The following is a 23,676-nucleotide window of genomic DNA, read 5'->3' as shown; positions in this document are numbered from 1 at the left end:
ACCTTCTCAAGAACAATTCCAACCCCACCAAATTCCTAGAGATGTCACAGTTCTCTCCAAGTACTTATTAAGATTTTCTTCCCCAAAATACAGGTTCCTTTCCAAACACAAATCTGGTAAGCTCCTTACACAAGGAATTAATATCAGAAGTTACCAAGTGACAGTGGAGACCCTCTCTGCTTCTCCCTATTTCTGCTCATCCAGCCCAGTTTCCAGTGTGCCTGCAAGTGAGCAGTTTTGTGTTCCTGGTGAAGAGACATCATAAAATAGAAAAGAAATTATTATAATCTACTAACACCTTTGAGGACTTAGAATGTGTCAAGAACTATTATAAGTTTATTTTATACATACATTTATAGAGACCCACACACAAACTTAATATAGCTTAAAGAGGTTAAGTAACATGTTCAAGGTCATAGAACTATGAAATGGTGAAATCCAAACCTACAGATTCATCTTACACTAAAGCACTGAGCACCTCAGCAGAGTGTCCCCCAAAACAGCTTCCCTGGATTTTAGTTATCAGAAAGAGCCATTTGGTAAAATATGCTCTTCCTTCCTGTTCTCCTATAATCAAAAGATATGTAAATACAGAAATGAGGAGAAGATACAAATTTTCAAAATAAGCTCGAAAATACCTCAGAAGTTTCACCTAGCAAGAGACAGTTCAGGATCACTTGCAGTGGGTGGAAAGAGAACATAGGTTTACATGTGACACTTTTAAAGTAAGACTGGGCAGACACTAATGAAATCTCCTCTCAAAACTCGGCCAAGGCACTGCACCACCAACTTGTGCCTTTGGGCTTCAGTTTTCGATGACCATCTTTCTCTCACACCTCACTCTCAAATATCACTCCCCCAATTTGTTTTGATTTAGTTTTCCTTATACAGGTTTACTGGGGTGGACACAGGGGAGCAGGAAGGTGTTGGTTCATGATTCTTACTCTTGATACTTTAGTCTGTGTAGTCAGAAAGATTCACAGTCCTAACTATCAACTTCTTTTTGTTACAGAGGTTCACCAGATCGAGATGGAATTGTAAGTATTTAAATCACTATTTTTAATGGTTTGCACTTCAATATATACTATATTTAAATTTCCTGCAGCTCCATTTATTTTTCTTTTCTCTCCTCCACCCCCTCCCCAGGGGAAAAAAAATAGCTTGGCAGACTTTTCTGACCTCTCACTGTTATAATTTTCTCTAGTAATTGCATGAGACATACAGGTAGTCTTGGTCAAGTTACATTTATTTGGTGTATTCACCTAAAACCCTGCCGAGGAACAGGCAAGCAAACTTAGTCATGGAAATGATGGCTCCAAAGCCAGACAGTTCATGCAGGGACTGCTACTGTCAACTGTTATTTCATTTCCAATTTAATGATGTAAAAGCTCATTATGTGAGAATGTTTTTCTCCAACAGAGGCCACAGAGTCATAAAGGAGCTGGGATCCAATAAAACTGAATGAAGCTTTTCCCCTGGCGTAGCTGGGCTGCAGATATATTTTCTATGTTAAATTCAAAATTAGGAAATGGTCTTAAAACCACTTAGGCCTGATTTACAGCCTGAAAGAGGAAAGTGTGTCCACTGGGTTTAGATTTAATAGTAACTCTGGCTCCTTGCTAGCCGCCAAGATTTCTTGCTTTTTTAAAGAAGTCTGTGGTGCACGGGCTTGGGTTTATCAGAGTTGCTTGTATGAGATTCTGCCCCAGCTTCTAAAATGACTTCCTTCAAATCTAAATCAGATGCCTATTCAGAAGGTTCAAAAGAACAGCTGTTACTGAAAAAAAAAATGGACTCACATTAGGCTCACTGGGCAGAAGTGGGCTAAAATAAACCTGGTGGTTAAAAACTTATTTTTTTTTAAATCACCCTTTATGATATTATACCTAAATTGGGGTGCTAATTGCAGCTATAGAAGGAGTTTTTCGCCCGCACTTGACTTGAGGTTCTTAGCTTTGGGATGACTTTTGTGTTCATGTGGTTCTCACTATGAAATGTTAAGAAAAATAGCGAGAAATTGATCAGACATTGGGTAACACTATAATCAAGGCTCTATTCAGCAGGGGAAAAAAAAGACCCAGAAGACTCAGCTTCTCCTCACCTCTTGCTTCTGGCTCAGAGCCCTCTCGTTAACTCTGTCTCAGGTACTCTTTGCTTCTGTTTCTTCTCTTTGCTTCTGGCTGGTTCTCCTCCCTGGGTCCTCTTGTCTACGCCTCTCCCACCTCTGCAAGGCTCTATTAGCTACTCTGCTTTCTATCTTGGCTGCTCCAGGACTGGACTGCTTATTTCTTGCTTTTCTCACTCTGTCACTCTCAGTCTTGTCCTTTGTCTTTCTTTCTCCAAAAGCCCTGCTCATTGTCACTGAGGCCCTATTGCTACCTCACTATTCTCTGCTCTTCAGGGAACCACCCGTTTAAATCTCTAGTAAAACACACACCATGGTACCTGGTGCAGCAGCTGGCACAGAGCAGGTAGCTGAACATGTGCTGTGTTAATGAAGCCAGTGTTCATTCTGGGGGACCCATCTCCCAATCCAGGGCTTCATGCCCAGGTCCCCAAGCCCTCCTTCCCTACACCATTCCAGATTTTATAAAGTTATCTAGTAGAAATTTTGTCCTCTTTATTGCTTAATTAGAAATGCCACAAATATCATTGGTCATAGGTCACTGGTCAGTCTTACTTGGAAAGAAAGGAATTATTTAATTTCTCAGGTTATAACACAGACCTGTTCTGAACAAGACTACATTCAAAAGTTCATTTTCTCAGAACCAAGGTGTACAGCTTCATAGATAACTGGAAGTTATTAGCCCATTGCAACTTTTACCATTTGAAAATGTTAAGTTTCCTTCCAAAATTTGGCCACCGAATTTTGAAAACCAGTGCTGTCTGACTGGGTTCAGATTCTGTTTGTATTAAGTGCTCAAACATCTCCACCTGATTTTCTTTCAAACTCAAACCAATTCCTTATCTGCTGACTCAGTCCACTTTTGTATGGCTAAGACAGCTTCCAAATGATTGTCTTTTGAATGTCTGAAATTGAAGTTTATAGTTTCACTAACATGTTCCAATAAACTACAGGTGCTGGTATGCCCACCTAGTGTTTATAAACTACTCAGCAAACACAGGGCCTGCACAAAAGCTCTAATTAGTAGTGCCCACTTAATTTCAATGTCTCCAATTTCACTGAAGCCCATCACCGATTGCAATGCTTTTAATCACTTCTTGAAGGGGTTGTGTATATGAAGGTGGGCTTGCCTTGCTGCCCACTGGCTGAGGGTCCCCATCGCTGGCAGAGTTGTCTGTCATGGTGGTGAGACTTCAGACAGAAGTGTACAACAAGACCTTTGCACAGGATTCACTAACTTTTTCCCAAGCAGTCTCCATTTCTCTTCACAAATAAACTAGTGTTCCAGGGTCACAACCCTTGCTGTGAGATCTTCTCTGCTCATCTCTATCAGGCGTGCAGGAAAGGCACAGATTTGGAACTGTCAACTGTGTGTGCTGTTTGTATCGGTGACCCCCAAGAATATTTTGACCAGGGGAAAACATGGCGGAGCGAAACTCTTCATACGTAGATATACAACAGTTTTATTCCGTCTTTTCTTGTATGTCTTGGTGTCTGTTCTCTACTTGTAAACTAAGTCTAAATGAGGAATAGATTCACATGGTCCCTAGTACCTGGGACACATCTTCCTCCTTCCCCCTTCCCTGACCTAGCCAAGCCGGCCTGCTGAATAGAGCCTCATTATGGGCCCCAAAGTCCACTCTTTGAGAAAGGAACCCTGCCAAGATTGGTAGGCCGTACAATTTGGCCTAGAAATTGTTTCTCCTCTGGTATGTTTGCTGACGCCATGTGATTCTTTATGTGTCTTGAAGAACAAACAGATCCTTTAACAACTTTTTTCTACATGAAAACAATCAATTCCAGCAGCCCAGCCCACATGAACCACCCTACAATAACAAAGCAGAGTGTGCGCGTGAAGGAGGAAAAAAAGTTTCGGTAAGGAAACAGATTTTAGTTTAAAATTTCCAAGGGGTTGTAGAAACAGTGAGTAAAATCCCACTTTGAATTGTGGAAAATACAATAGTTTTTATTTATTCCACTTAAGAGGACTCTTTCTTAGGTATTTCCAAATGACTTCTTGAATACCTGGGTTCAATTTTTAAATCAACCTTATTGACTTTATGTATTGACATCCGAATATTCGTTTAAAGAATGATCAAGTATAAAATATTTGTATTTCCTTTGTCATAGACAAAGGACAGGGATTCAAATTTTAAAATTCAAATTTTGAAAGAATATTCTATCTATAAAGAAGGCTTTTGCTGTAATAAAACATCACCATGCAAAATTGAGTAGCACCATTTATTAGAATAAGCACTATCTCAATAATATAAGTTATATGGCAGGACCTTGCCCTGTGGGAACCAGTATTCTTGACTAAAGGATGTAGGGTCAGAGATGCTGATTCTAGGCCAGGCTATGCAATAACTATAGCTATGTTGTCAAATGTGGTAACCACATGTGGCTAGTTGGCTAGAATTCAGCCCCTAGCCATACTTACACATTTTAAATACTTCACAGCCTCTCATGTCTAGTGACTACCATATTTGACAGCACATAAATAGAACATTTCCAAGTTCACAGAGAGTTCTACTGGTCAGTGCTGTCCTAAAGGATCATTTACAAACCTACCTTGATAGGGAAAGGATAATATTTAAGTAGTACATCATATATTTTCAACACTTCCCACCCCAAAATCACTACATAGCTATGAGCTGACCTCAGATAAGAGGGGCACTCACAATGGAACTTTGATGAATATAATTGAACATAACTTTTATTATATTCATTGATTTAGCCCATCATATTACTGAGAATAGATAATAAGCTTCATCAAAGTAAAATGCCTATTAAAACAACTTTATCATACTTGTGAACATCAATTATCTTGAAATAGCAGTCATACGTTTGAGTTATAAAAGTTACTAATGTCAGGTGTAGAATTATAGAAAATACAGAAGAGGAAGAAGTAAAAGAACATATTAGTCCAACTCCAAGAGAGAAAAAAAAAATACTGTTTGTCGGTGAATAACTGATATTGCTTTGAAAATTAGGCCTAATTGTCAGAGGATGTTTTCCCACCTAAAATATTCTTCCCTGTTTATTCAATGTTTTCCATTTGAAATCAATAGATTTCATCTTTACCATTATCATTACTATGAGCTGTACCTTGCTTAGTATTTGAAAAGAAGGATCCCCCCACCCCTTGGAGTCTAACCAAAAGAATTCGGGAAGGTTCTGGCCTAGCTTTAACATAGTAATTTTCACTTGTAAAACCACAGATATTCGTGAGAGTAAACTGGCATGAATGAGACCAAATTACCAGTTCTTCTAATAAAGACAAGTGTATGAGTGTGTGTGTGTGTGTGCCCCAAAAGAAATGTATTGTTATGATTTGTAGTTTGTGTTTAGTATTTGTTATTAAAATGGGTCTGTTTTAAAAGGAAAAAAAAAAATGTATAGGTTCTGCTTTCCCTTTAGCTCAATCTTCCATTGATTTCCAAGAAAACTGGGAATTCTCCACTCAGACGAAATGTAGAAATTCATGAAATTCTTTATACATAGTGTTAGATGTGTTATCAAGAAGAAACACACACACATAAACACACACAAACAATAGATATGAAATTTGTTGCACTGAACATATAGACTGTCTTGGATTTGAAAGGCTTTAATTATAGAGATGATATTCTAATGGAAAGGAATTGCACAACTGAAGATTTTGAAGTCAATAATTTACCCAATCTCTTTGGTATTGAGATAGAAATCCTTTGTACTAAGGAAAGGTTTAAAATCTAAAAGGTATATTGATATCAGTATCATGCTGATCACAAAATTCATGAGTTTACTCCTCTGGAATCAACTTAATTCACTGGATATTCTATCATTATAAATTAAATTCTATATTGAACTCGGGTTTTATATATGCTTTCTAAGAAGGAGCTGGAACACTTTGCAATTAAATTATATATAAAAAATTGATGAAGAAGGAATTTTAAAAGAATCACATATGCCAAAAAGAAAATAGGAACCAGACTTATTTCCAGGGGAGAGAAAAAATTTTTATTATTGTGACACAATGGACTATGTTCTCAACAATATCTTCATAAAGTATATATATGCAGAGTGAATGTGGCAGATTTTTAAAAAGATCTTTGTACAAGGTAGAAAGAATATTTCTGAAACAGCAATTCAATGGAGACAATTCTATAGGAAGATTGAAATGATGTCCAAGCACAGATTGTCAGGAGCAGGACAAAGAAATAGATAGACACATGTCCTATGTTCCTGGGTGCTGGTCCATGGAAACAAGACAAAGTTCTTGTATTTGTAAATTCTAGCATATGTAGAAAGAGTGAGGTCACCAACACATCTATTCTTTGCACCCTATTTACACTTATTAAATTACTGCCAATTCTAAGAATGCCCAGTCAACATTCAGTAAGTGCTAGTCAATGACAACTTTTATTCTGGGTTGTCTAGTGATCCTCTGTGTATACCTGAAAAGCTTACTTCCCATCTATTTGTCAAATTGGGTTTCAGTGCTTCACTGTAGTTCAAGTGGCCTTTGTGATTGCAAATTAGAGGTCCTGTCTTCAATCCTCATGCATTGCCATTTGATGTGTCATTCTGAGATCTGCTATTGCGCAGTAATATACCATCGCTCTGTGTGCTAAATACAAGAATGTTCTTGGATAGAGCCTCCATTACTGACCTGATTTGTGTTTTTGTCTTTTGCTCACAAAAAAAAAGAGTATTTTAGCAATTTCCTTTTGGGTGATGCCAGATCCTTGCTTGAGAGCCTGTGGTCATATGTCATGATTGTACTAGGGACCAAAATAAAACTTTAAGATACTCAAGAGACAGCGTAATGCTGATATACATTCAGCTTGCAAGGAAATGTGCTCATGGAGACACAGACCACATAGATAAGGAAAGTTCACCATTAATCTTCAAATTCTATTTTAATAATTTGATGAGAAAAACCATTTAAAAAGAATCTCAACATTAGTTTTAATAACTAGGAGCTGAATTAACTAATCCGGAGCTGACTTCCTTTATACTTTATCAAAGAATTGTTAGAAAAATAATTGAGTCAGTGTTAGAAATGCTAAAAGATTAATTAATGAGTTGGATGAAAACTCTTTTAATATGTTGGAACTAATTGTATATGAGAGCAGCATAGAAATAAAAATGTTTCCATTCAAAATATATGTGTATATGGTTATATCCCCTGAAGGTATAGAGGATTAAATTATAATGTAGGTGCTGCTAATCCTTTGGTAATTGAATAAAATTTGAATAGCTAGTTGCTAATACCCCTGTGCCTAGGTATCTTGTGAAATATTTAGGCTCTTTTACCTAGTGCCATGGCATCTAAATTAACCATTCAATTACATCAATGTGTTTCCATAATAGGCTGCTCTAATTTGTCTTTCCAGTGCTGGATTTTGATAGCTCTTGCTAAATACAGATAAGAGTTAAGTGGTTTTTGTTCCATTGTGTTTTCTTTTTCTTTTTTTCATTTAAATGTTTCCCTTCTGAATTTTATTTTCAAATTTATTACAGAAGAAAAGCAATGGGGCACCAAATGGATTTTATGCAGAAATCGATTGGGAAAGATACGTGAGTATCAGAATATTGTTTTTTATTTATTAAGCATTCAGCAACTTTACAATGAGTTGAGACACTCATATTTATAAGAGGACTTAGAAATAAGTAAAAGACTTTCCATCTCATTAGGAAGTGCCTGGTGCATTTAGGATGGTGGGGAGGTGAAGAGCACTAGAGTCTGCCAAACCCTCCACATACCAGCTCCATGTGGCCATAGAATAGTTATGTGCTGGCCAGGAAAAAAAAAAAATGATGTCAGTATAATAGTTACTTTGTAGTTTTGTATCAAAGATTCAAGAGTTAATTATTTGCCGAACATTTTAGTAACCTATGGAACTCACAGTAAGTATTTTTTAAAAATGCTTTTTCTAATATTAACTCTTGGTGTTTCCATCCTGGCTCTATTTCCCAGCAGCTTTGAGGGTCAAGTCTAGGCAGTTAACCCCTGAATTTTGGTTTCATGACAAATACTATAGCTTCTTGGTACCAGTTTTTCTCAGGGTGAATAATAATCACTTTTTGCTTCTCACGGGGTGAAGGTAAATTCCAGCTGAGACTTAAAGTTTCCCCATTATTCCCCCCAAAACCAACTAAGATCATAACCATATACTTCCACAACAACAGCCTGTTGGATCCAGCCAGGATCCCTCCTATATTTCTAATCAGATAGAACTTTTAAATTGTTTTCACATTGAAGATCATTTCTATTGTGTATTAGGTGCCCAAATTCATGATCCCCACAAAATGCCCTTGCTCTTATCCTGTGACTGTCATAGCCCAATCTTCTCTTTCATGAAAGTTACCCTTCATGTTTAAACTTTTTCATATTTGTTAGTAAGACTTTTGTTTTTATAATAAATGAGCCTATAGTTATTGAATGCTCAGTTTCAGTTATAATAGTAAATGCTATTAATCTTTACAACCTTAAAAGGCAAACGCTACATTATCTGCACTTTAGAGAAACTGAGGCTTCAAGACATAAAATTCTTTATGCTTTCCCCCTCTGCAGTCCAAGCATGTCACCTTGCCAACATACTACCTGTCTTCTCTTAGGCTTCTTTCCCAGGATTGAGATCCTTTCGATATTTCCTTTTATTTTAATTGATTTTTTAAAAATTACAGTGGAATGCATTACAATTCTTATGACACATATGTACCACAATTTTTCATATCTTTGTATATAAAGTACATTGACATCTAATTCGTGTCTTCATACATGTACTTTGGATAATGATGTCTATCACATTCCACCATCCTTGCTAATCCCCTGCCCCCTCCCTTTCCCTTCCACCCCTCTTTCCTATCTAGAATTCGTCTATTCCTCCCTTGCTCCCCCTTCCTACCCCACTATGAGTCAGCCTCCTTGTATCAGAGAAAACATTCAGCATTTGTTTTTTGGAGATTGGCTAACTCCACTTAGCATTATCTTCTCCAACTCCATCCATTTACCTGCAAATGCCATGATTTTATTCTCTTTTATTGCTGAGTAAAATTCCATTGTATGTATATGCCACATTTTTTTTAATCTACTCATCTAGGTTGGCTCCACAGTTTAGCTATTGTGAATTTTGCTGCTATAAACATTGGCGTGGCTGTGTCCCTGTAGTATGCTGTTTTTAAGTCCTTTGAGTATAGTCCGAGGAGAGGGGTCAAACAGAAAAAAAAAAGTAGGCCCTAATCTTCATCATGTGGGATTAGGTCCCAACTTCCTTAATAAGACTCCTATAGCACAAGAATTAAAACCAAGAATCAATAAATGGGATGGAATCAAATTAAAAAGTTTCTTCTCAGCAAAAGAAACAAATCTTTGAGGTGAACAGAGAGCCTACATCCTGGGAGCAAATTTTTTCCCCTCACACATCAGATAGAGCATTAATCTCTAGGGTATATAAAGAACTCAAAATGCTAAGCACCAAAAAAAAGACAAATAACCCAATCAATAAATGGGCCAAGGACCTGAACAGACACTTCTCAGAAGAGGATATACAATCAATCAACAAAAATATGAAAAAATTCAGCATCTCTAGCAATTAGAGAAATGCAAATCAAAACTACTCCAGAGTATCATCTCACTCCAGTCAGAATGGCAGCTATTATGAAGACAAACAATAAGTGTTGGCAAGGAAGTGGGGAAAAAGGTACACTCATACACTGCTGGTGGGACTGCAAATTGGTGCAGCCAATATGGAAAGCAGTACGGAGATTTCTTGGAAGTCCTTTCAATATTTCTAACAGTTCAATTCCTCAAAATGTCTAACACCCTCTAAGTTATCCTAATTTCAAATCATTGACAAATATTTAGTTATAAGGGAAGCTATTAGAGTGATTTCTTCTGTCAAAATTAAATCTTCTTACCTAGAAGAATTTTGTTGTGTTTTATAGAATTCTTTAATATATCTCAATGGTTAACTCAAAACAAACAGGAAGAATGATCATTATAATATCAGATAACTCATCAAATACTTACATATGACCTTCCATCTAGCAAACAAACCCTAAACTCCAGTGCTGTTCCCGGTTGGCACAAAGTACTTAAATGAAGCATAACTTCCTTTAAATGCGTTTAGGTCTGAAAATGAATCAGATCACACAGGAACTGCTGTTGTAATAAATTGTGCATTACATAGCAATTACTCCAAGAAATAGGAACAATTACTCCAAGAAATAGGAAGAATTTTATTTATTTATTTATTTATTTATTTATTTATTTATTTTAAAGAGAGAGAACTTTTAATATTTATTTTTTAGTTTTTGGCGGACACAACATCTTTGTATGTGGTGCTGAGGATCGAACCCTGGCCGCACCCATGCCAGGCGAGCGCGCTACCGCTTGAGCCACATCCCCAGCCCGGAAGAATTTTAGTAATGTGTTAATTTTATTTAATACATTACATCATCCTAATTTTGTTGAGACAGATCTCAGAAAGGAATAAGCTTTAAGCAAAGGCCTAAAGTACAAGTCAAGGATAAGTGGCTATACATTCCAGTGAAGAGAGTTCCAACCAGAGGATAATACATTCATGAGGACCCTGAAATGAGAAAGCTTTGCAGCTTTCAAGTCCCAATGTTGACAGTGGGGAAAACTGCAGCTGGAGAGGGATGCAGGGCAGCGGGTAGGGGGGAGAAGTATCTAAGGCTAAAGAGAGGAGCAAGAGGCAAATCATGCTGGGTCTTGTTGGCTACACAGAGATGCTGGGTTTTTATGCTAAGTGCAGTGAGGAGTCAGAGACAGGTTTTCAGGAGGGAAATGGCCTCCCTACAGTTGCATTAAAAAAAAAAAAAAAGAGTAATTCCGAGTAATGAAGGAGAAGGACAACAGGGAAACCACAGTATGTGTTCAAAAATGGGCAGCTTTTAGACACAGAAAGGAAAATACTATGATCACTTATATGCAGAAAATCTTTTCTTAAGTCAGATAAATAGAAGAATAGAAAATAAATAGAGAAGGGTAGTTCCCAGGGGCAGGGAGGGGGAAGAAATGAGGGAAGTAGGTCAAGAGGTACAAATCTGCAGTGAGGTAGGATGAGTAAGTCTAGATCTCTAATGTACAGCATGTGGATTGTAGTTAATCAAATTGTATAAACTGAAAATTGCTAAAATAGTAGATTTTAGATGCTCTTACCTCCACCCCCACCCCCACACACAAAGGGTAACTTTGGAAAGTGATGGAAATGTAAATTTGACTGTAGTAATCATTTCACTCTGTGTATGAGAGCATCAAGTTGTATGCCTTAAGCACATACAGTAAAAAATTCAACTTTAAAAAATGGTGGCTTTTTCCATGGAGTTCAGGTCCTGTTCTCACTCCATGGTCCTGATGTTTTTATTCCTTCAATAAATGCAAAACTCATCTCCAAATCTCCTCTGTCACTGCCAGGCCTGTAAGCTGAACCTCAGCAGGGCCTCCCTTGCACTCCTCATCTTCCGCCCCTCTGGGGCATAGGGCATAGTCTCAAAATGCCATGTCTGACATGGGCTGTGTGTGCTTTTGAGAAATGGTATTCTGATTTCACTTAGTTTCCTTCTGATTATTGGGATACTTTTTTTCCACATGTCATTTTTATGTCATTCAATGAGATAAAATGTGAGTCACCATATTTACCATATAATAGGAACTCAAATATGAAATGTTAATCCCAGTATTGCAAACTGCCTTTTATCTTTCCTTTTTCTAAAAGTAGTGGTTGTCTGCTATTAGAACCAGTTCAACTGGGAATACCAGCAATCTCCCAGGAATAGAGGGTAGAAATCTTAGATTCTTCTGAAATTTCCCTCTCCTTTTTCTCCTGTGATTGATCTAGTACCAAGAACTAGTAATCGATCCTTTCAGATGTCCTTAATGCATCCTATCTCACCACCAAAACTTGAACCATATCCTCAGCACATCTTGCCTGCATTGACGCATGTATTTTAAATTAGTTTTCTCCCGTTTCTTCAGCTCTCAATCTATCTGCAAGTATTCTTTCAGAACACCTTAAGATTCTGCATTTGGCATGTCCCACCCTGAGAGGCTGCAGCAGCTCTAGAGAGTCCAACCTCCAGCCTGGCACATTGACCACCCGTGGTCTTATTGTCCAGTCTCCTGCTGCATACCTGTTCTCCAGTTGTCATCTCCGCTATTGCCTCTTTCTTCCCCATCTTCCTGCCACAGTGTCTCAATATAATCTGTTCCTGCACCTTCACAGGGGCTCCCTCTCTGCTCCCTCCTAACTGTTTCAGAAGGCACATGTGGACCTCATGCCTGATGCTTTCAAACTTCACTAATTTCCTCTTCCTTCTAACACGGGTGTTTTGTATTGTCATTAATTGTTGCCTACCCAAATCATTTCAATTCCCTGAGGACAAACAATTTGCATTTTGATTTCCCCATGTTGCTTAGCAGTCCTCAGCTTACAGGAAATGCTTGATAGGTTCCTCTTTGAATGTCTTCTTCCACTGACAATGTCCTTTTTTTTATTTATCCAGTAGGAGGATTCACCAAGTATCCTTGAGTAAATATATAAACATATACTGCTCAGCATTTGCTTCCAGAAGTTAAAACCTTTGGCCCCCTAAAATAAGAGACTATCTTACATAAAAGATAGTGAATGAATGGATAAAGAAAATGTGGTATATATATATATACACAATGGAGTTTTATTCAGCCATAAAGAAAAATGAAATTATGTCATTTACAGGAAAATAGAGGGACCTAGATAATATTTTGTTAAGTGAAAAAAGTCAAACTCAGAAGGTTAAAGTTTTCTCTCAAATGCAGAAGCTAGAGAGAAAAAAAGGAAAAGAAAGGTAGGAGAGCAGGGATCTCATGAAAATCAAAGGGAGGAAAATGACCATGGGGTGGGAGGCGGTGAGAGAGAGAGGGGAAGTGCTAGGGAGTGATATTGGCCAAATTATATTGCTATACTGTGTGCATGTATGAATATGTAACAACAAATCACATCATTATATACAATTATAATGCACCAATAAAATGTGGAAAAAATATGAAAAATACTCTAGGAAGAGAAATGTGCCTCTATCATTTCAAAATAATAATTGCTTAACATATACTTGTATTTTACAGAATTCACCTGAGCTGGATGAAGAAGGCTACAGCATCAGACCTGAAGAACCCGGCTATATCCTTTCTTTATTTTTTTTTTTAATTTTAATTTAGAATCTCAGAAAACAGTAAGCTAAGGTCAGGTTTTACAAAGGTGATGAAATAACCTGAGCTACTATTCCTAATATGAGAAATGAATAAATAGCACAGAGAACAGCCTGATTGCTAACAAGCAGGCATTTTGCCTTGATCTATTAATAGAAAAGAGAGAGAAGCGAAAGAAATGTGCTAAAAAAAAAAAAAAAAAAAAAAGTCGTGTGAATTATGGGTACTGGGTTGTCTGCTAAAATCTGACATGGCAATGCCATTTATACTGACTGGAAAATAGCCCTTACTGTCCTCTCCCCTCCAGTTCATCTCTGGGCAAAGCATGTCACACTCTGAAGCACCACCCAAGACTCTTCACAGATGATCCAGAAAGAAAGAAGTCTTTCTCTGAGAATGAGTGAGCTCATGCATGCTTGTGTGTGTGCAGAGTGTGACACAACACATGAGCGATGACAGCAAAAATTAGGGTATGGATCAGTACTCTTTGAAATTCATGATCTCTGATCATATTCTAAGGAATGGTAAAGAAATCCTAACTTTTTAACTCTTTTATTTTTGTTTGTTTTGCTTTGATTTCCTGCCATCTCAGAATACTTTTGTAGTGACTATGTGCAATCACTCTTGTCATATTATACTCATCAATGTCTCCCAGTAGAAGAAAGCGCTAAGTATCTTTAACTGTGTTCTACCTACCAAAGGAAAGCACTTTTATTCTTCGAGTGAATCGGAAGAGGAAGAAGAATCACACAAGAAATTCAATATCAAGATCAAACCATTGCAATCTAAAGACATTCTTAAGAATGCGGCAACTGTAGATGAGCTGAAGGCATCGATAGGCAACATTGCACTTTCCCCATCACCAGTGGTGAGTGGCTTTTTATTTCAAGCTTTGGTGAGGTTGGACAGATAGCTGTGTTCTGCCTGTCTGCATTTAGCCCATCATAAACCCCCTACATTGAGGGCTTCATGCAGTCACCATTGTATGAGGTCTATAAGCCTCAAACAGATCATTCTAGCTTAAGAAAGTTTTTGCTCTTTCAATACTGCAGCTCTTGCATTTTTGAAAATGATACAAATATATGGAATCACATTTTCTTTAATTTTCCTGCAAACATGTTTTTAAAAAAGTCATGAAAAATATCCAGATTTATTTCTGAAACAAATTTTAACAATTAAGAACATGACATTCACAGATTTACTAATAGTGACTTCTAAAAACACATTTTAGTTTACTTTTTTCTCATAAAAAAATACACAAAAGGAAAACTAATAAAAATTGGCTTTGAAAAACATTTTCCTAGCTGTGCTCCAAAAGAAAATATTCATAAATATCATAATGTAACTAGATGTAACTTAAAACTCATATTCTTCATTATATTTTATGATCAATTTGTCTTAAATATTCTCATCTTTAAGATACTTCAAGTACAAATATTGCCCTGTTTATATTTTTCAAATGAGTGTTTTCCTACCGTCTGTGCTTCCTTTCCCCAAATCCCATCTACTAAATTTCTTTAGTTGCTTGATTCTTTCAACATTTAGTACTTTTTCTATAGTGTTTGATAAATGCCACCATTGTTATCTAAAAATAGCTGTGAAAAGTAGATGAGGGCTTTCAGACTGGCAGCTAATGTGTTCCTGACTCCCTGCAGTGTCCACCAGAGTAGTTGAATAATGCTAAACAGTTGGGAGGTGCTTCTGGAGATATCTCAGACTTTCTAAAGGAGTCTAGTCGTGCATCCTTTGAGGATGAACTTTGACCAGCTGGGGGTGAAGACCATCTGTAAGGATGCCTTCTTTACAGCATATGTTTATAACAACCCTCCTCACTTCTGCGGGTGACAATCAAAATGATTGCTGGTAGCAACCAACCATAGCAAATGATACTTCAGGTAATTTTTAATCATGTACTCATGTGCTACCTTAAAATACAGCCCAAAAAAAGAGAAGCATAAAATATATGAGTTTTCTTTGTCTTCTGCAATGGAAGATAAGGATTTTAAAATGAAAGAAATATATTTCTAGTAACAGGGGCGTATTAACACACACACTTCCACTTTTCACCTGACATCTTTCAAATTGGTTTTCAGTTACCGAATCATTTTTTTAATTGTAAAGGTCCACAAAAATGCTAGAAACTCATTGATATTCACTTCCCTCTAAGGTATAAATAAATGCAGTGGGCACTTGGAAATTATCTAGGATGAGTGAAAAAAGGCAAGTTCACAGGATTAAATGAACAAATACACTTACTAGCATAGTCCTGGAAACATAGTAGAACTTACTAGTATAGTCCCAGAATATTTGCTGAAAGCTTGTTGAACCTAAGAAAGGTTGTTGAACCCCACGTCCAAGACCCTGTGTGCCTAAGCCATCTGGTAGGTATCCCTCCCACCCAATGTGTTGCTAAAGGTGCAGCAAGAAAAGGAGTTTTCTCTGAGCTGTTCTGGAATCTGTTTTTAGATTATATGAACTTAAAATTCAGGTTCTGTTATTAAAAGACAAACAAATACTATTAGAAGACATTGTCAGTTTCTGTCACTGTGTCTTAAGTCATCTCAGATTATTTAGGGGGAGTTCATTTGGAAATGAGATTTTTTTTCCTGATTTTTATTCAAAGTTATTCCCAGAATCAGTTGAATCCAAGGTATTCTCTTTTGAAATTTGGAATCATTCATTTCTAACTAGTAGTGATGCTATGCTACATGTTAGGTAACGGCCGGATGAACAGAAACAAATTTCAGTCAAGTATCATCTTGCTTGGTTGATTCATAACCCTCCAACAGTAACAGTGCCTTTTAAGGCAGACTGCTTCATTGTTGAAAGAAAAGATCTTCTTCTGTTAAACTAAATATGTAATTTTTTATCCTTGGTTGTGATTTTGTTCTTCAAAGGATGAACAAAGGATAAGATTCCTCCTTTGCCAACTGGTTTTCCATGGAGCAGATGGATTCCAACTCAGAGTTTATTGTGCAGAATATTTATTAAGGAGTGACCTTGGGCTTAATACCTATGGGATGGGGTGAGCAGAGGCAGAAATTGGACTGTTTAACATGTCCAGCAACAGCCTGAGCTAATCATAGGAGATCTATGAAGCTCGAAAATGATCCTTCAGTGTTACCTTAAGTTTGGCTGAGATGAAAAACCTTTATACTGCTGTATTAGTTATAACTCTCATAGGGGCCACCCTAGGAAGAGATGTGACCTTGAGCAAGGTAGCTTTCTGTAGCTGAGGCAGACCTTGTGCTGGCAGTTGAAGGCTATCAGTATCCCTCCTAGCAGCTTATGCAAGGAACCTTAGGAAGGGAAATCAGCAGGGCACACTTTGGTGTCCACCACAAATCCCTGGATCTGACATGGAGCCTGATTATCATTGCCATTCAATAAATGCTTGTAAGTGAGTGAAGAAACATGTGAATGAGACCAGGCCAAGGAAAGAGCTCTGAGGCATGTCACCACACTCTAGCGAGGTTACTCATCCACACTTTAGACATCTTATTCATCACACTTGTTCATTTATTATATTTATAAACCTGAGCCTTCTTCCTCGCCTCTTTTTTTTTATTCTACTCAAACCAGTAATGCAATGTTGAATTTGAGAGACCTGGAATGTCTGCAGCATTTCCTGGATCTACCAGATCAGAAGCCCCATTATAGAGAGTGATGGGTTTACTTTGCCCTGGCGTTTTCTTTGCATTGGCACCTAGGGCTACCACCTTAATTTCCAAGTTCTTACTGGCCCATCTGTTTAAATAATTGGTTCTAAAATTTTAGGTTACTAGGAGACAGCAATGTGGTAACATAAAAAGCAAAGAACATGAATTCAGGCAGACCTGGGCCCCAGGCCAGAACTATCTTATTCTACCTTATACAAGCCCCATGACTGTTCTTGAGCTTTATTTTCTTACCTGTAAAGAGCTAGGATGATAACAGTCCTGAGGGAATTTTTGTGCAGATTTCATAGGTCCATGGCAGAGGTGAAGCACTTGGGTAGTTATCAATAATTGAATGAGTGAAGCACTCAGAGTATCCTAGTAACGGTAACTGACACTCTGCAGGCATTTGTTTCTTCATTACTAATCTACATATTTTTAAAAATCTTTTTCTCCCTATTTGAGGATTATGCTGTGCTTCCCCACACCCCATCTCCTGCCCTAAAAACAACTCACTGTGTTTTCATGCCCTGGAATCTAAATGTATATCTTGGGGTTTGAATTCAGTGAAAGGAGCCTGGGGACTCTTGCCTACCTTGAGTTTTCATTCTTAACTCAATTTGACCCACCTTTAAGGGAAATTGTTTTTAATTCAGCTTTCTCCCATCTGGATATTTATGGATTCATTTTTCTTTCAATACAAATAAAAACTACTTACCCCTAAAGGAACTGAGGTATAACAGGAAAGATGACAGACCTGAACCTGGCCTTTTGCTAGGTGTGCTGTTTAGGCAAAGTCCTTTGACCAATTTGAGTCCTGGACTTTCCCTCTCTAAAATGGGAATAACAAACGCTTACCTACAGATAGATGATTGTGATGTGTGTGCCGTTTTGATAGTACAATGTAAACACCAATCCCCCAAAGGAGAAGATAGAAACAGAGATGTGAGATGATGTCTTTTGCTTCCCGTTATCCCACACAGAGTAGGTGCAAACCTCTATTAAATCATCCAACAAATAGCTTTGTTCTTAAAAGAGTAAAATTGTTTTCTGAAAGGAACTAAATAAAATAATGGGTACAAGTACTCTCAGGTATATGCCTTTACAAAAGCAAACAAACAATAAAGTCAGAATTCAACATATAATTGAATGGAATACAATTCTCTTTAAGGTAATTTGAGAGAAATGAAAACAGGTACTTATTCCAGTTGCGTTATAATTACTCAAACAAATGAGCTCTACTCCTTCTTAGCTGGTGATCCTAGGCACATTACAAAATCTTTGCCTTGGCTTCTTTATCTGTAAATGGAAAGAATTCCCATGCTTATTTCATATTGTTACTTTAAGGATCGAATGAGTTAATAAATATGTACATGTATTTATTATATTTATAAATATTTACATATAGTAAATACTCAGTATATTCAGAGATTATCTCATCAGAATTGTCTGCAGACACTCTAGGTCAAATTTTCAAAAATTATCATTAATAGTGGTAAATCAGGTAAGCCAAACATCCAAAAGTCATTTAGCTCCACTATCAGTAATTAATTATCCTAAGCATCAGACTGAGAAAATACGTAACTTTTCAGCAATGCCTATGAACTGATTTTAAAGGAAATTCCTTTCTTAAGTCATTTGAGTAACATCTACATCCCCTGAATCAGTGTGGTGCTTCTTTCTGGAAGAAAATTTCTGTGTCATGTATGCCCCCACCAAATTTGTTTCATGGAGAATGGACTTTCTTACTCCCCTTCAAGTTATTTCACCATATATTTGTTGAACCCCTTCCATGCACGGGGACCTGAGAGCCTATAACAGAAATATTGAACAATATGTCTAACCTTCTTACCAAAAATTAAAAAAAATTAAACAACCTATAACTAATATTACTAGCAGGACACAGAAGCTGAAAATCCCCTTGTGGTCCAAACCCCTGCCTGCCTTCCCCCTCTGACCTCCTTTCAGCATCTCCCTGCTTCCTCACACTTCCCAGGGGTTTACATGTAGACATCTGCATTCCTTCTGGAACCCACTTGGAGCATCATCACTGACACATCTGTAACCATGTGCTGTGCTCACTAGGCACTTAGAACCCTGTGGCTCCTTCAGTTTTCATGGAAGTAAAAAAACAAATGCTATGGTTTAAGTCTTGGTGCAATCATTTCCCTTCCTCATATGCTGCTATTGACCCTTTGTTCTGTGAGCCAAAGACACTGCCAGCTTATCTTGAGAAGTTGTGTTTTACCCAGAAGTGTTTAGTTCTGTATTGATTAAGTTTTGCTCAGGAGTAAGTCTGAACCCTTTACATTCTGACTCAACACTTTGACTCAGCTATTGGCTCCTTTTAGGAAAAGAAAAGTTTATTTGCTCACCCTAAATATTATGCATACAGTTTCTGAGTACTCACAACCCTTCGAGTGCTACTGATGGATGCCCAGCATCCCACAGTCCCAACTCTGAAGCCCACCTCTTGGCCTTTCCCCCCCCAGACAATCACAGATGCTCCCTTCTACAGCACTTCATGTTTCAGCCCTTGTAACAAGAGAACCAGGCTACTGACCAGGTCTGGTCGTATGCTGTTAGGTCATATGTGATTTCTAATTTGTTAAAATTCACTCATTTTATATTCAGACTTCATGCACCTTTGTTTCAAATGTTAAAGAATGACAACTCATTTTTTATATGACTTATATTTCCATTACCCCAAACAATGAATCAGTCAGCAAGTACTTTTTATGTCAGTGGTAGGTTGTAATCATGCTTTTATGTGTTTGATCATGTCATGATCAAAAGGATGAAATGAGCGGCAGCACTCTTAAAGAGCAGGCCTGTGATGATTTGTAGCCCTATTTTGCAAAGAAACCAGCCTCTTATACCAACACTGATCAAGAGGTTATTAAAAGTTTGAGGAACCAGGACTGGAACTCCCATATCTATCCCCTTTCTGCCCAGGGAAAACACAATGTGTTTTCCCATCTACCAAGGTGGGGTCTAGGATTCAGTTACCTTTCGGATCAGGCTCTGCTGTGTTTTCTGGCCTAATGGTCTCTTTGGAAAGCTCTCTGCTGTCAGGCTGACTGGGTATAAGGCAAGAGTACCAAGAAGGAGAGCATTTTCTTTGAAGCTCAAGGGCAAATAGGAAGAAACAGGCTTTTGAATCAAATCCGTGTCTTATTATCTGCATATCCTGGGCAAGTTCCTTAACTCAGAGCATCCAATTCCAAGTATGTAAAATGGGAACAATAGTTATGGACCTTCCCAGGGTCAATGGCAGAATGATGGGAATGGTGTTGCACAAGGCCCCGTGCCTTGTCACTCAGGGGAGGCCCATTCACTGTCACTTCCCTTTTAGGGGCACCTTCCTTTCCCCTCCAGCTGAGAGACTTGTGGGAGGCAGAAGGAAAATAAAAATAGTGAGGGAGGAATTGAGCGAAGTCAAGAGGAGGGCTGAGAGAAAAGATGTGAGAGTAGGAGGCACCCTATTCTGGTGTGTAGGCTAGTGCCTCCTCCCTACCCTCTAAAATGCAGTGATAGGAGGAATTAAGGAACTTGATGTTGAGTTCTGAAGGAGTAATTAGTTTTAATATTGTTTCCTGGAGAACTGCAATCCATAACAGAGTTGTTTATCCAAAAACTCTGAGAAGGGGGAGAAAACTTTGAACTGGAGACAGTCTGGTGCTGTTTGTCTGTTCCAGGTGGCCCACCCACCGTCCCACCCCCAAATTAGCGTGCCAGAGAGCAAAATCCATGCATTTGCTGCTGCTTGGTAACACCACCCCCTTTCCTGTCCTTGCTTTGGCAGAAGGTTCAGCACCCCGTTGAGTTCAGTAAAAACAAGGAGTCATCAGTGGGGGAGGAGAGCTCCCATCTCCTATACACCAGCACTCTCTCCCCGCAGAAACACTTTGGTGGTGCAAGGAGAGGCTATTGGATGCCTTATACTGCACACATGCTCCTGGTGACTGCTCAGCCCCTGACATCATATGCAGCCAGGCCGTAGACAGGGGTGCAGCTTTGGTTCTACTCATCAGGAAAGCTGTACAGGGCAACCATGATTTGAGTTGGTCTAGACAGGGCATACAAGTGACATACAAGTGCCACTTCCTCCTCCAAACACTCAGCTAGAGGTAGCTTGAGAATCCCCCTCTACATTGAGCTGCAAGCCATTGGACCAAAATCAGCCATTATTAGCATCTGACATGAAACTTTTCTTTACCCCCTAGACCTTGTAGAAAAGGATAGATAGGAAAAATAGGTGGGAACTTTCTTTTTCAAAATATGTTGTTCCTTCCCCTATATTTTAAAAACCACAGACTGACTTCAAAAGTATTAGTTATGTCTAATACACATTGGTTCTCTCCTTCGTTACTTAATGTATTTTTCTGGGAGAATTCTTTGTTGCTTCCATTTTCCGACCTCTAAAATCACAGTATCATTTTTCAAATCTTCCATGTCCACCTTACTTTGATAAGAAGACATGGTTGAGTTTTTGTATGTTTTGATCTCCTTGAAAATGAATGAGAAACATACTCGGTATTCAATCTGGAGCCCCTTAGTCGTTAGTTCCCCAGCTAACATTGGTTGTGGTTTCTGAGTACAAATACTATGTATTTGTTCCCCCATGTGAGGTGTAAAGAGGCAGATTTTCCTTCTTTAACTCCCAATTCTTGAGTTCTATTGCTTCAGGCAACCCTCATTTTTGGGGTCCGATCACAGTGATTCAAGACCACACTTAATTTCTGTCACCAGCTTAAAATCTAATTGAATGAGACTATATATATACAATATTGACCCCCAAAAAATATTAGAGTAGCCTCACCAGAACAGCAAATTCTCAAATGCCATGTTTTGTATTATGATGTCAATTGAAATATTTAAAAAGGCTAAGTTTTATATCTCCAAGCTCTTCTACTTTGATTTAGTCCTTCTGATATGGAGTTTAGAATTTGAAACTATTTTTTAGCATCTCGTGGCCATAATCAGAGCAGAATGAGCTCTGTAAAAAAGAAATCAATGTGAAAAATACATTTTTTAACACAAGCGTAATGAATGAACAATTCATTGAATATTGGGTGTTTGACAACCCTTTCTGCACTCAAAAGTTGTAGGTTCTTAGCTGTTTCTCTAAGTGGCTATTTCCTCTAGAGCTCACAACATTGGAGGACACATAGTAGATGCTTTAAATACTCCCCTTTGATTGATTGGGTGGACGAATGCTCTTCACCATGGAAAATTACCCGGAACTTGGTAGCTAGTCAGAAAATAATACAACTTATAATCTTCATGTTATTTTATAAAAGGAGCAAATTATGGTTCTCAATCTCTTTAGCTCTCTTCCTCTTCAACTCCACCAAGTTTCTTTCTCCTTTACTGGAGATTTGAACAATATGGGTAAAAACTTCCTGTTTTTCTTCTCTTAAAATTTGCAGGTACTTTAAAAATGTTTATTAAGGTATTTGTCTACCCCCACCCCTTACCATGGGTCCTAATTTTTGTTTTAACACTCTCTTTTCTTCATAATCTGATGAAATGTCTCAGATTTTTTTGTCACTTTGTCATCTTTGACCCTAAGGTCAAATATCTGTGATTATGTTTCTTATGCTCATTTTCATACTAAAGCATTTCTGTAAGTGTACAAATAATAGTATAAAATAAGTAGGACAGGGTAGGAAAGAAGTATCTATCTTTTTGCCCTCTAAATATTTTTAGTGTCAGAAATCTATAGCATTAAATGTAATTTTTAATTGTTTTATTTAAAAACTCAGAGTGTGAATCACTCACACTAATGATATAAAATTTTTTCCATAAAATGGGGAAAATGTCATTTCTACACAGAGTGAAGTTGATATTTTTTTCTTATCTCTTACATCTGTCTGAAAGAGAGCCTCTAACTGCCCCTGGACCCTATCTGCATCAGGGGCCAGCACAGAGCCCGAGCTGCTTGTCCTGAGATGGACAGCAGAGATGGAAGTGAGATGCACTGACTTCATTCTGTTGCTCATTTAAAACTCCCTTTCTACCTCCTAACCTACTGGAAACCCCTTTTTATATATTATATTATTTTTAAACATGGTACATTGGGGAATCCTGCTGCATCCATGTATTTTCAGATTTATTTTTTGTTTTGTTTTATCTATGCCTCTTTTCAGTGGCTGCTTGTTACTGAACATCCATACTAAAGAAGCCCTGATAAGCAACAGCAATGAGCTGCTTCAGAAGAGAGTAAACCAAACTCTTTAAGTGGCTTTCCCAACCCTCATGGTCAGGTCACACCCAGTCCCCAAGACTAATACCTGCAATTCTTCCTGCTCATTTCCATCCTCCTGGCTCCCCAGCAGGACTCTCTTCCCCAAGATAGCTGCATTTTGACCACCCTCAACAATGTCAGGTTACCTTCTCAAGGAACCTATGCTGACCACTTTATCCGAAATCACAAGAACCTTTGCCCTGGCATTTCCAAACTCCTTTATTTGCTTTGCTTGTAAAAATTGCATGTATCACCTGGCATGGTGCTTGTAAAAATTGCATGTATCACCTGGCACTCCTGTAATCCCAGTGACTCAGGAAGCTGAGGCAATGGGATCACAAGTTCAAAGCCAGTCTCAGCAACTTAGTGAGGCCCTAAACAACTTAGTGAGAACCCATCTCAAAAATAAAATATAAAAAGGGTATGTGGCTCAGTGGTTAAGCAC

At 38.0% G+C, this 23,676-nt stretch overlaps 1 protein-coding gene across 25 annotated transcripts in view; it reads left to right on the top strand.

Moving 5' to 3' along the window:
• Positions 1-23,676, top strand: part of Sgip1 (SH3GL interacting endocytic adaptor 1) — a 203,811-nt gene that overhangs the window by 97,378 nt on the left and 82,757 nt on the right. For 8 of the 25 annotated variants that reach the window (XM_048815181.1, XM_048815180.1, XM_048815185.1 and 5 more), the window contains 5 exons: positions 1,013-1,037; positions 2,061-2,144; positions 7,634-7,690; positions 13,242-13,296; positions 14,018-14,193. In XM_048815181.1, the coding sequence (XP_048671138.1) occupies positions 1,013-1,037; positions 2,061-2,144; positions 7,634-7,690; positions 13,242-13,296; positions 14,018-14,193 (397 nt within the window). Of the gene's footprint in view, positions 1-1,012; positions 1,038-2,060; positions 2,145-3,928; positions 4,001-7,633; positions 7,691-13,241; positions 13,297-14,017; positions 14,194-23,676 lie in introns of all 25 variants that reach the window. The other 17 variants (XM_048815186.1, XM_048815189.1, XM_048815183.1 and 14 more) reach the window with 3 other exon arrangements.

This window comes from Marmota marmota, unplaced genomic scaffold (genome assembly GCF_001458135.2).
Source record: "Marmota marmota marmota unplaced genomic scaffold, marMar, whole genome shotgun sequence".
Classification (NCBI taxonomy): Eukaryota; Metazoa; Chordata; class Mammalia; order Rodentia; family Sciuridae; genus Marmota; species Marmota marmota.
This window is presented reverse-complemented; position numbering and strand designations above follow the sequence as displayed.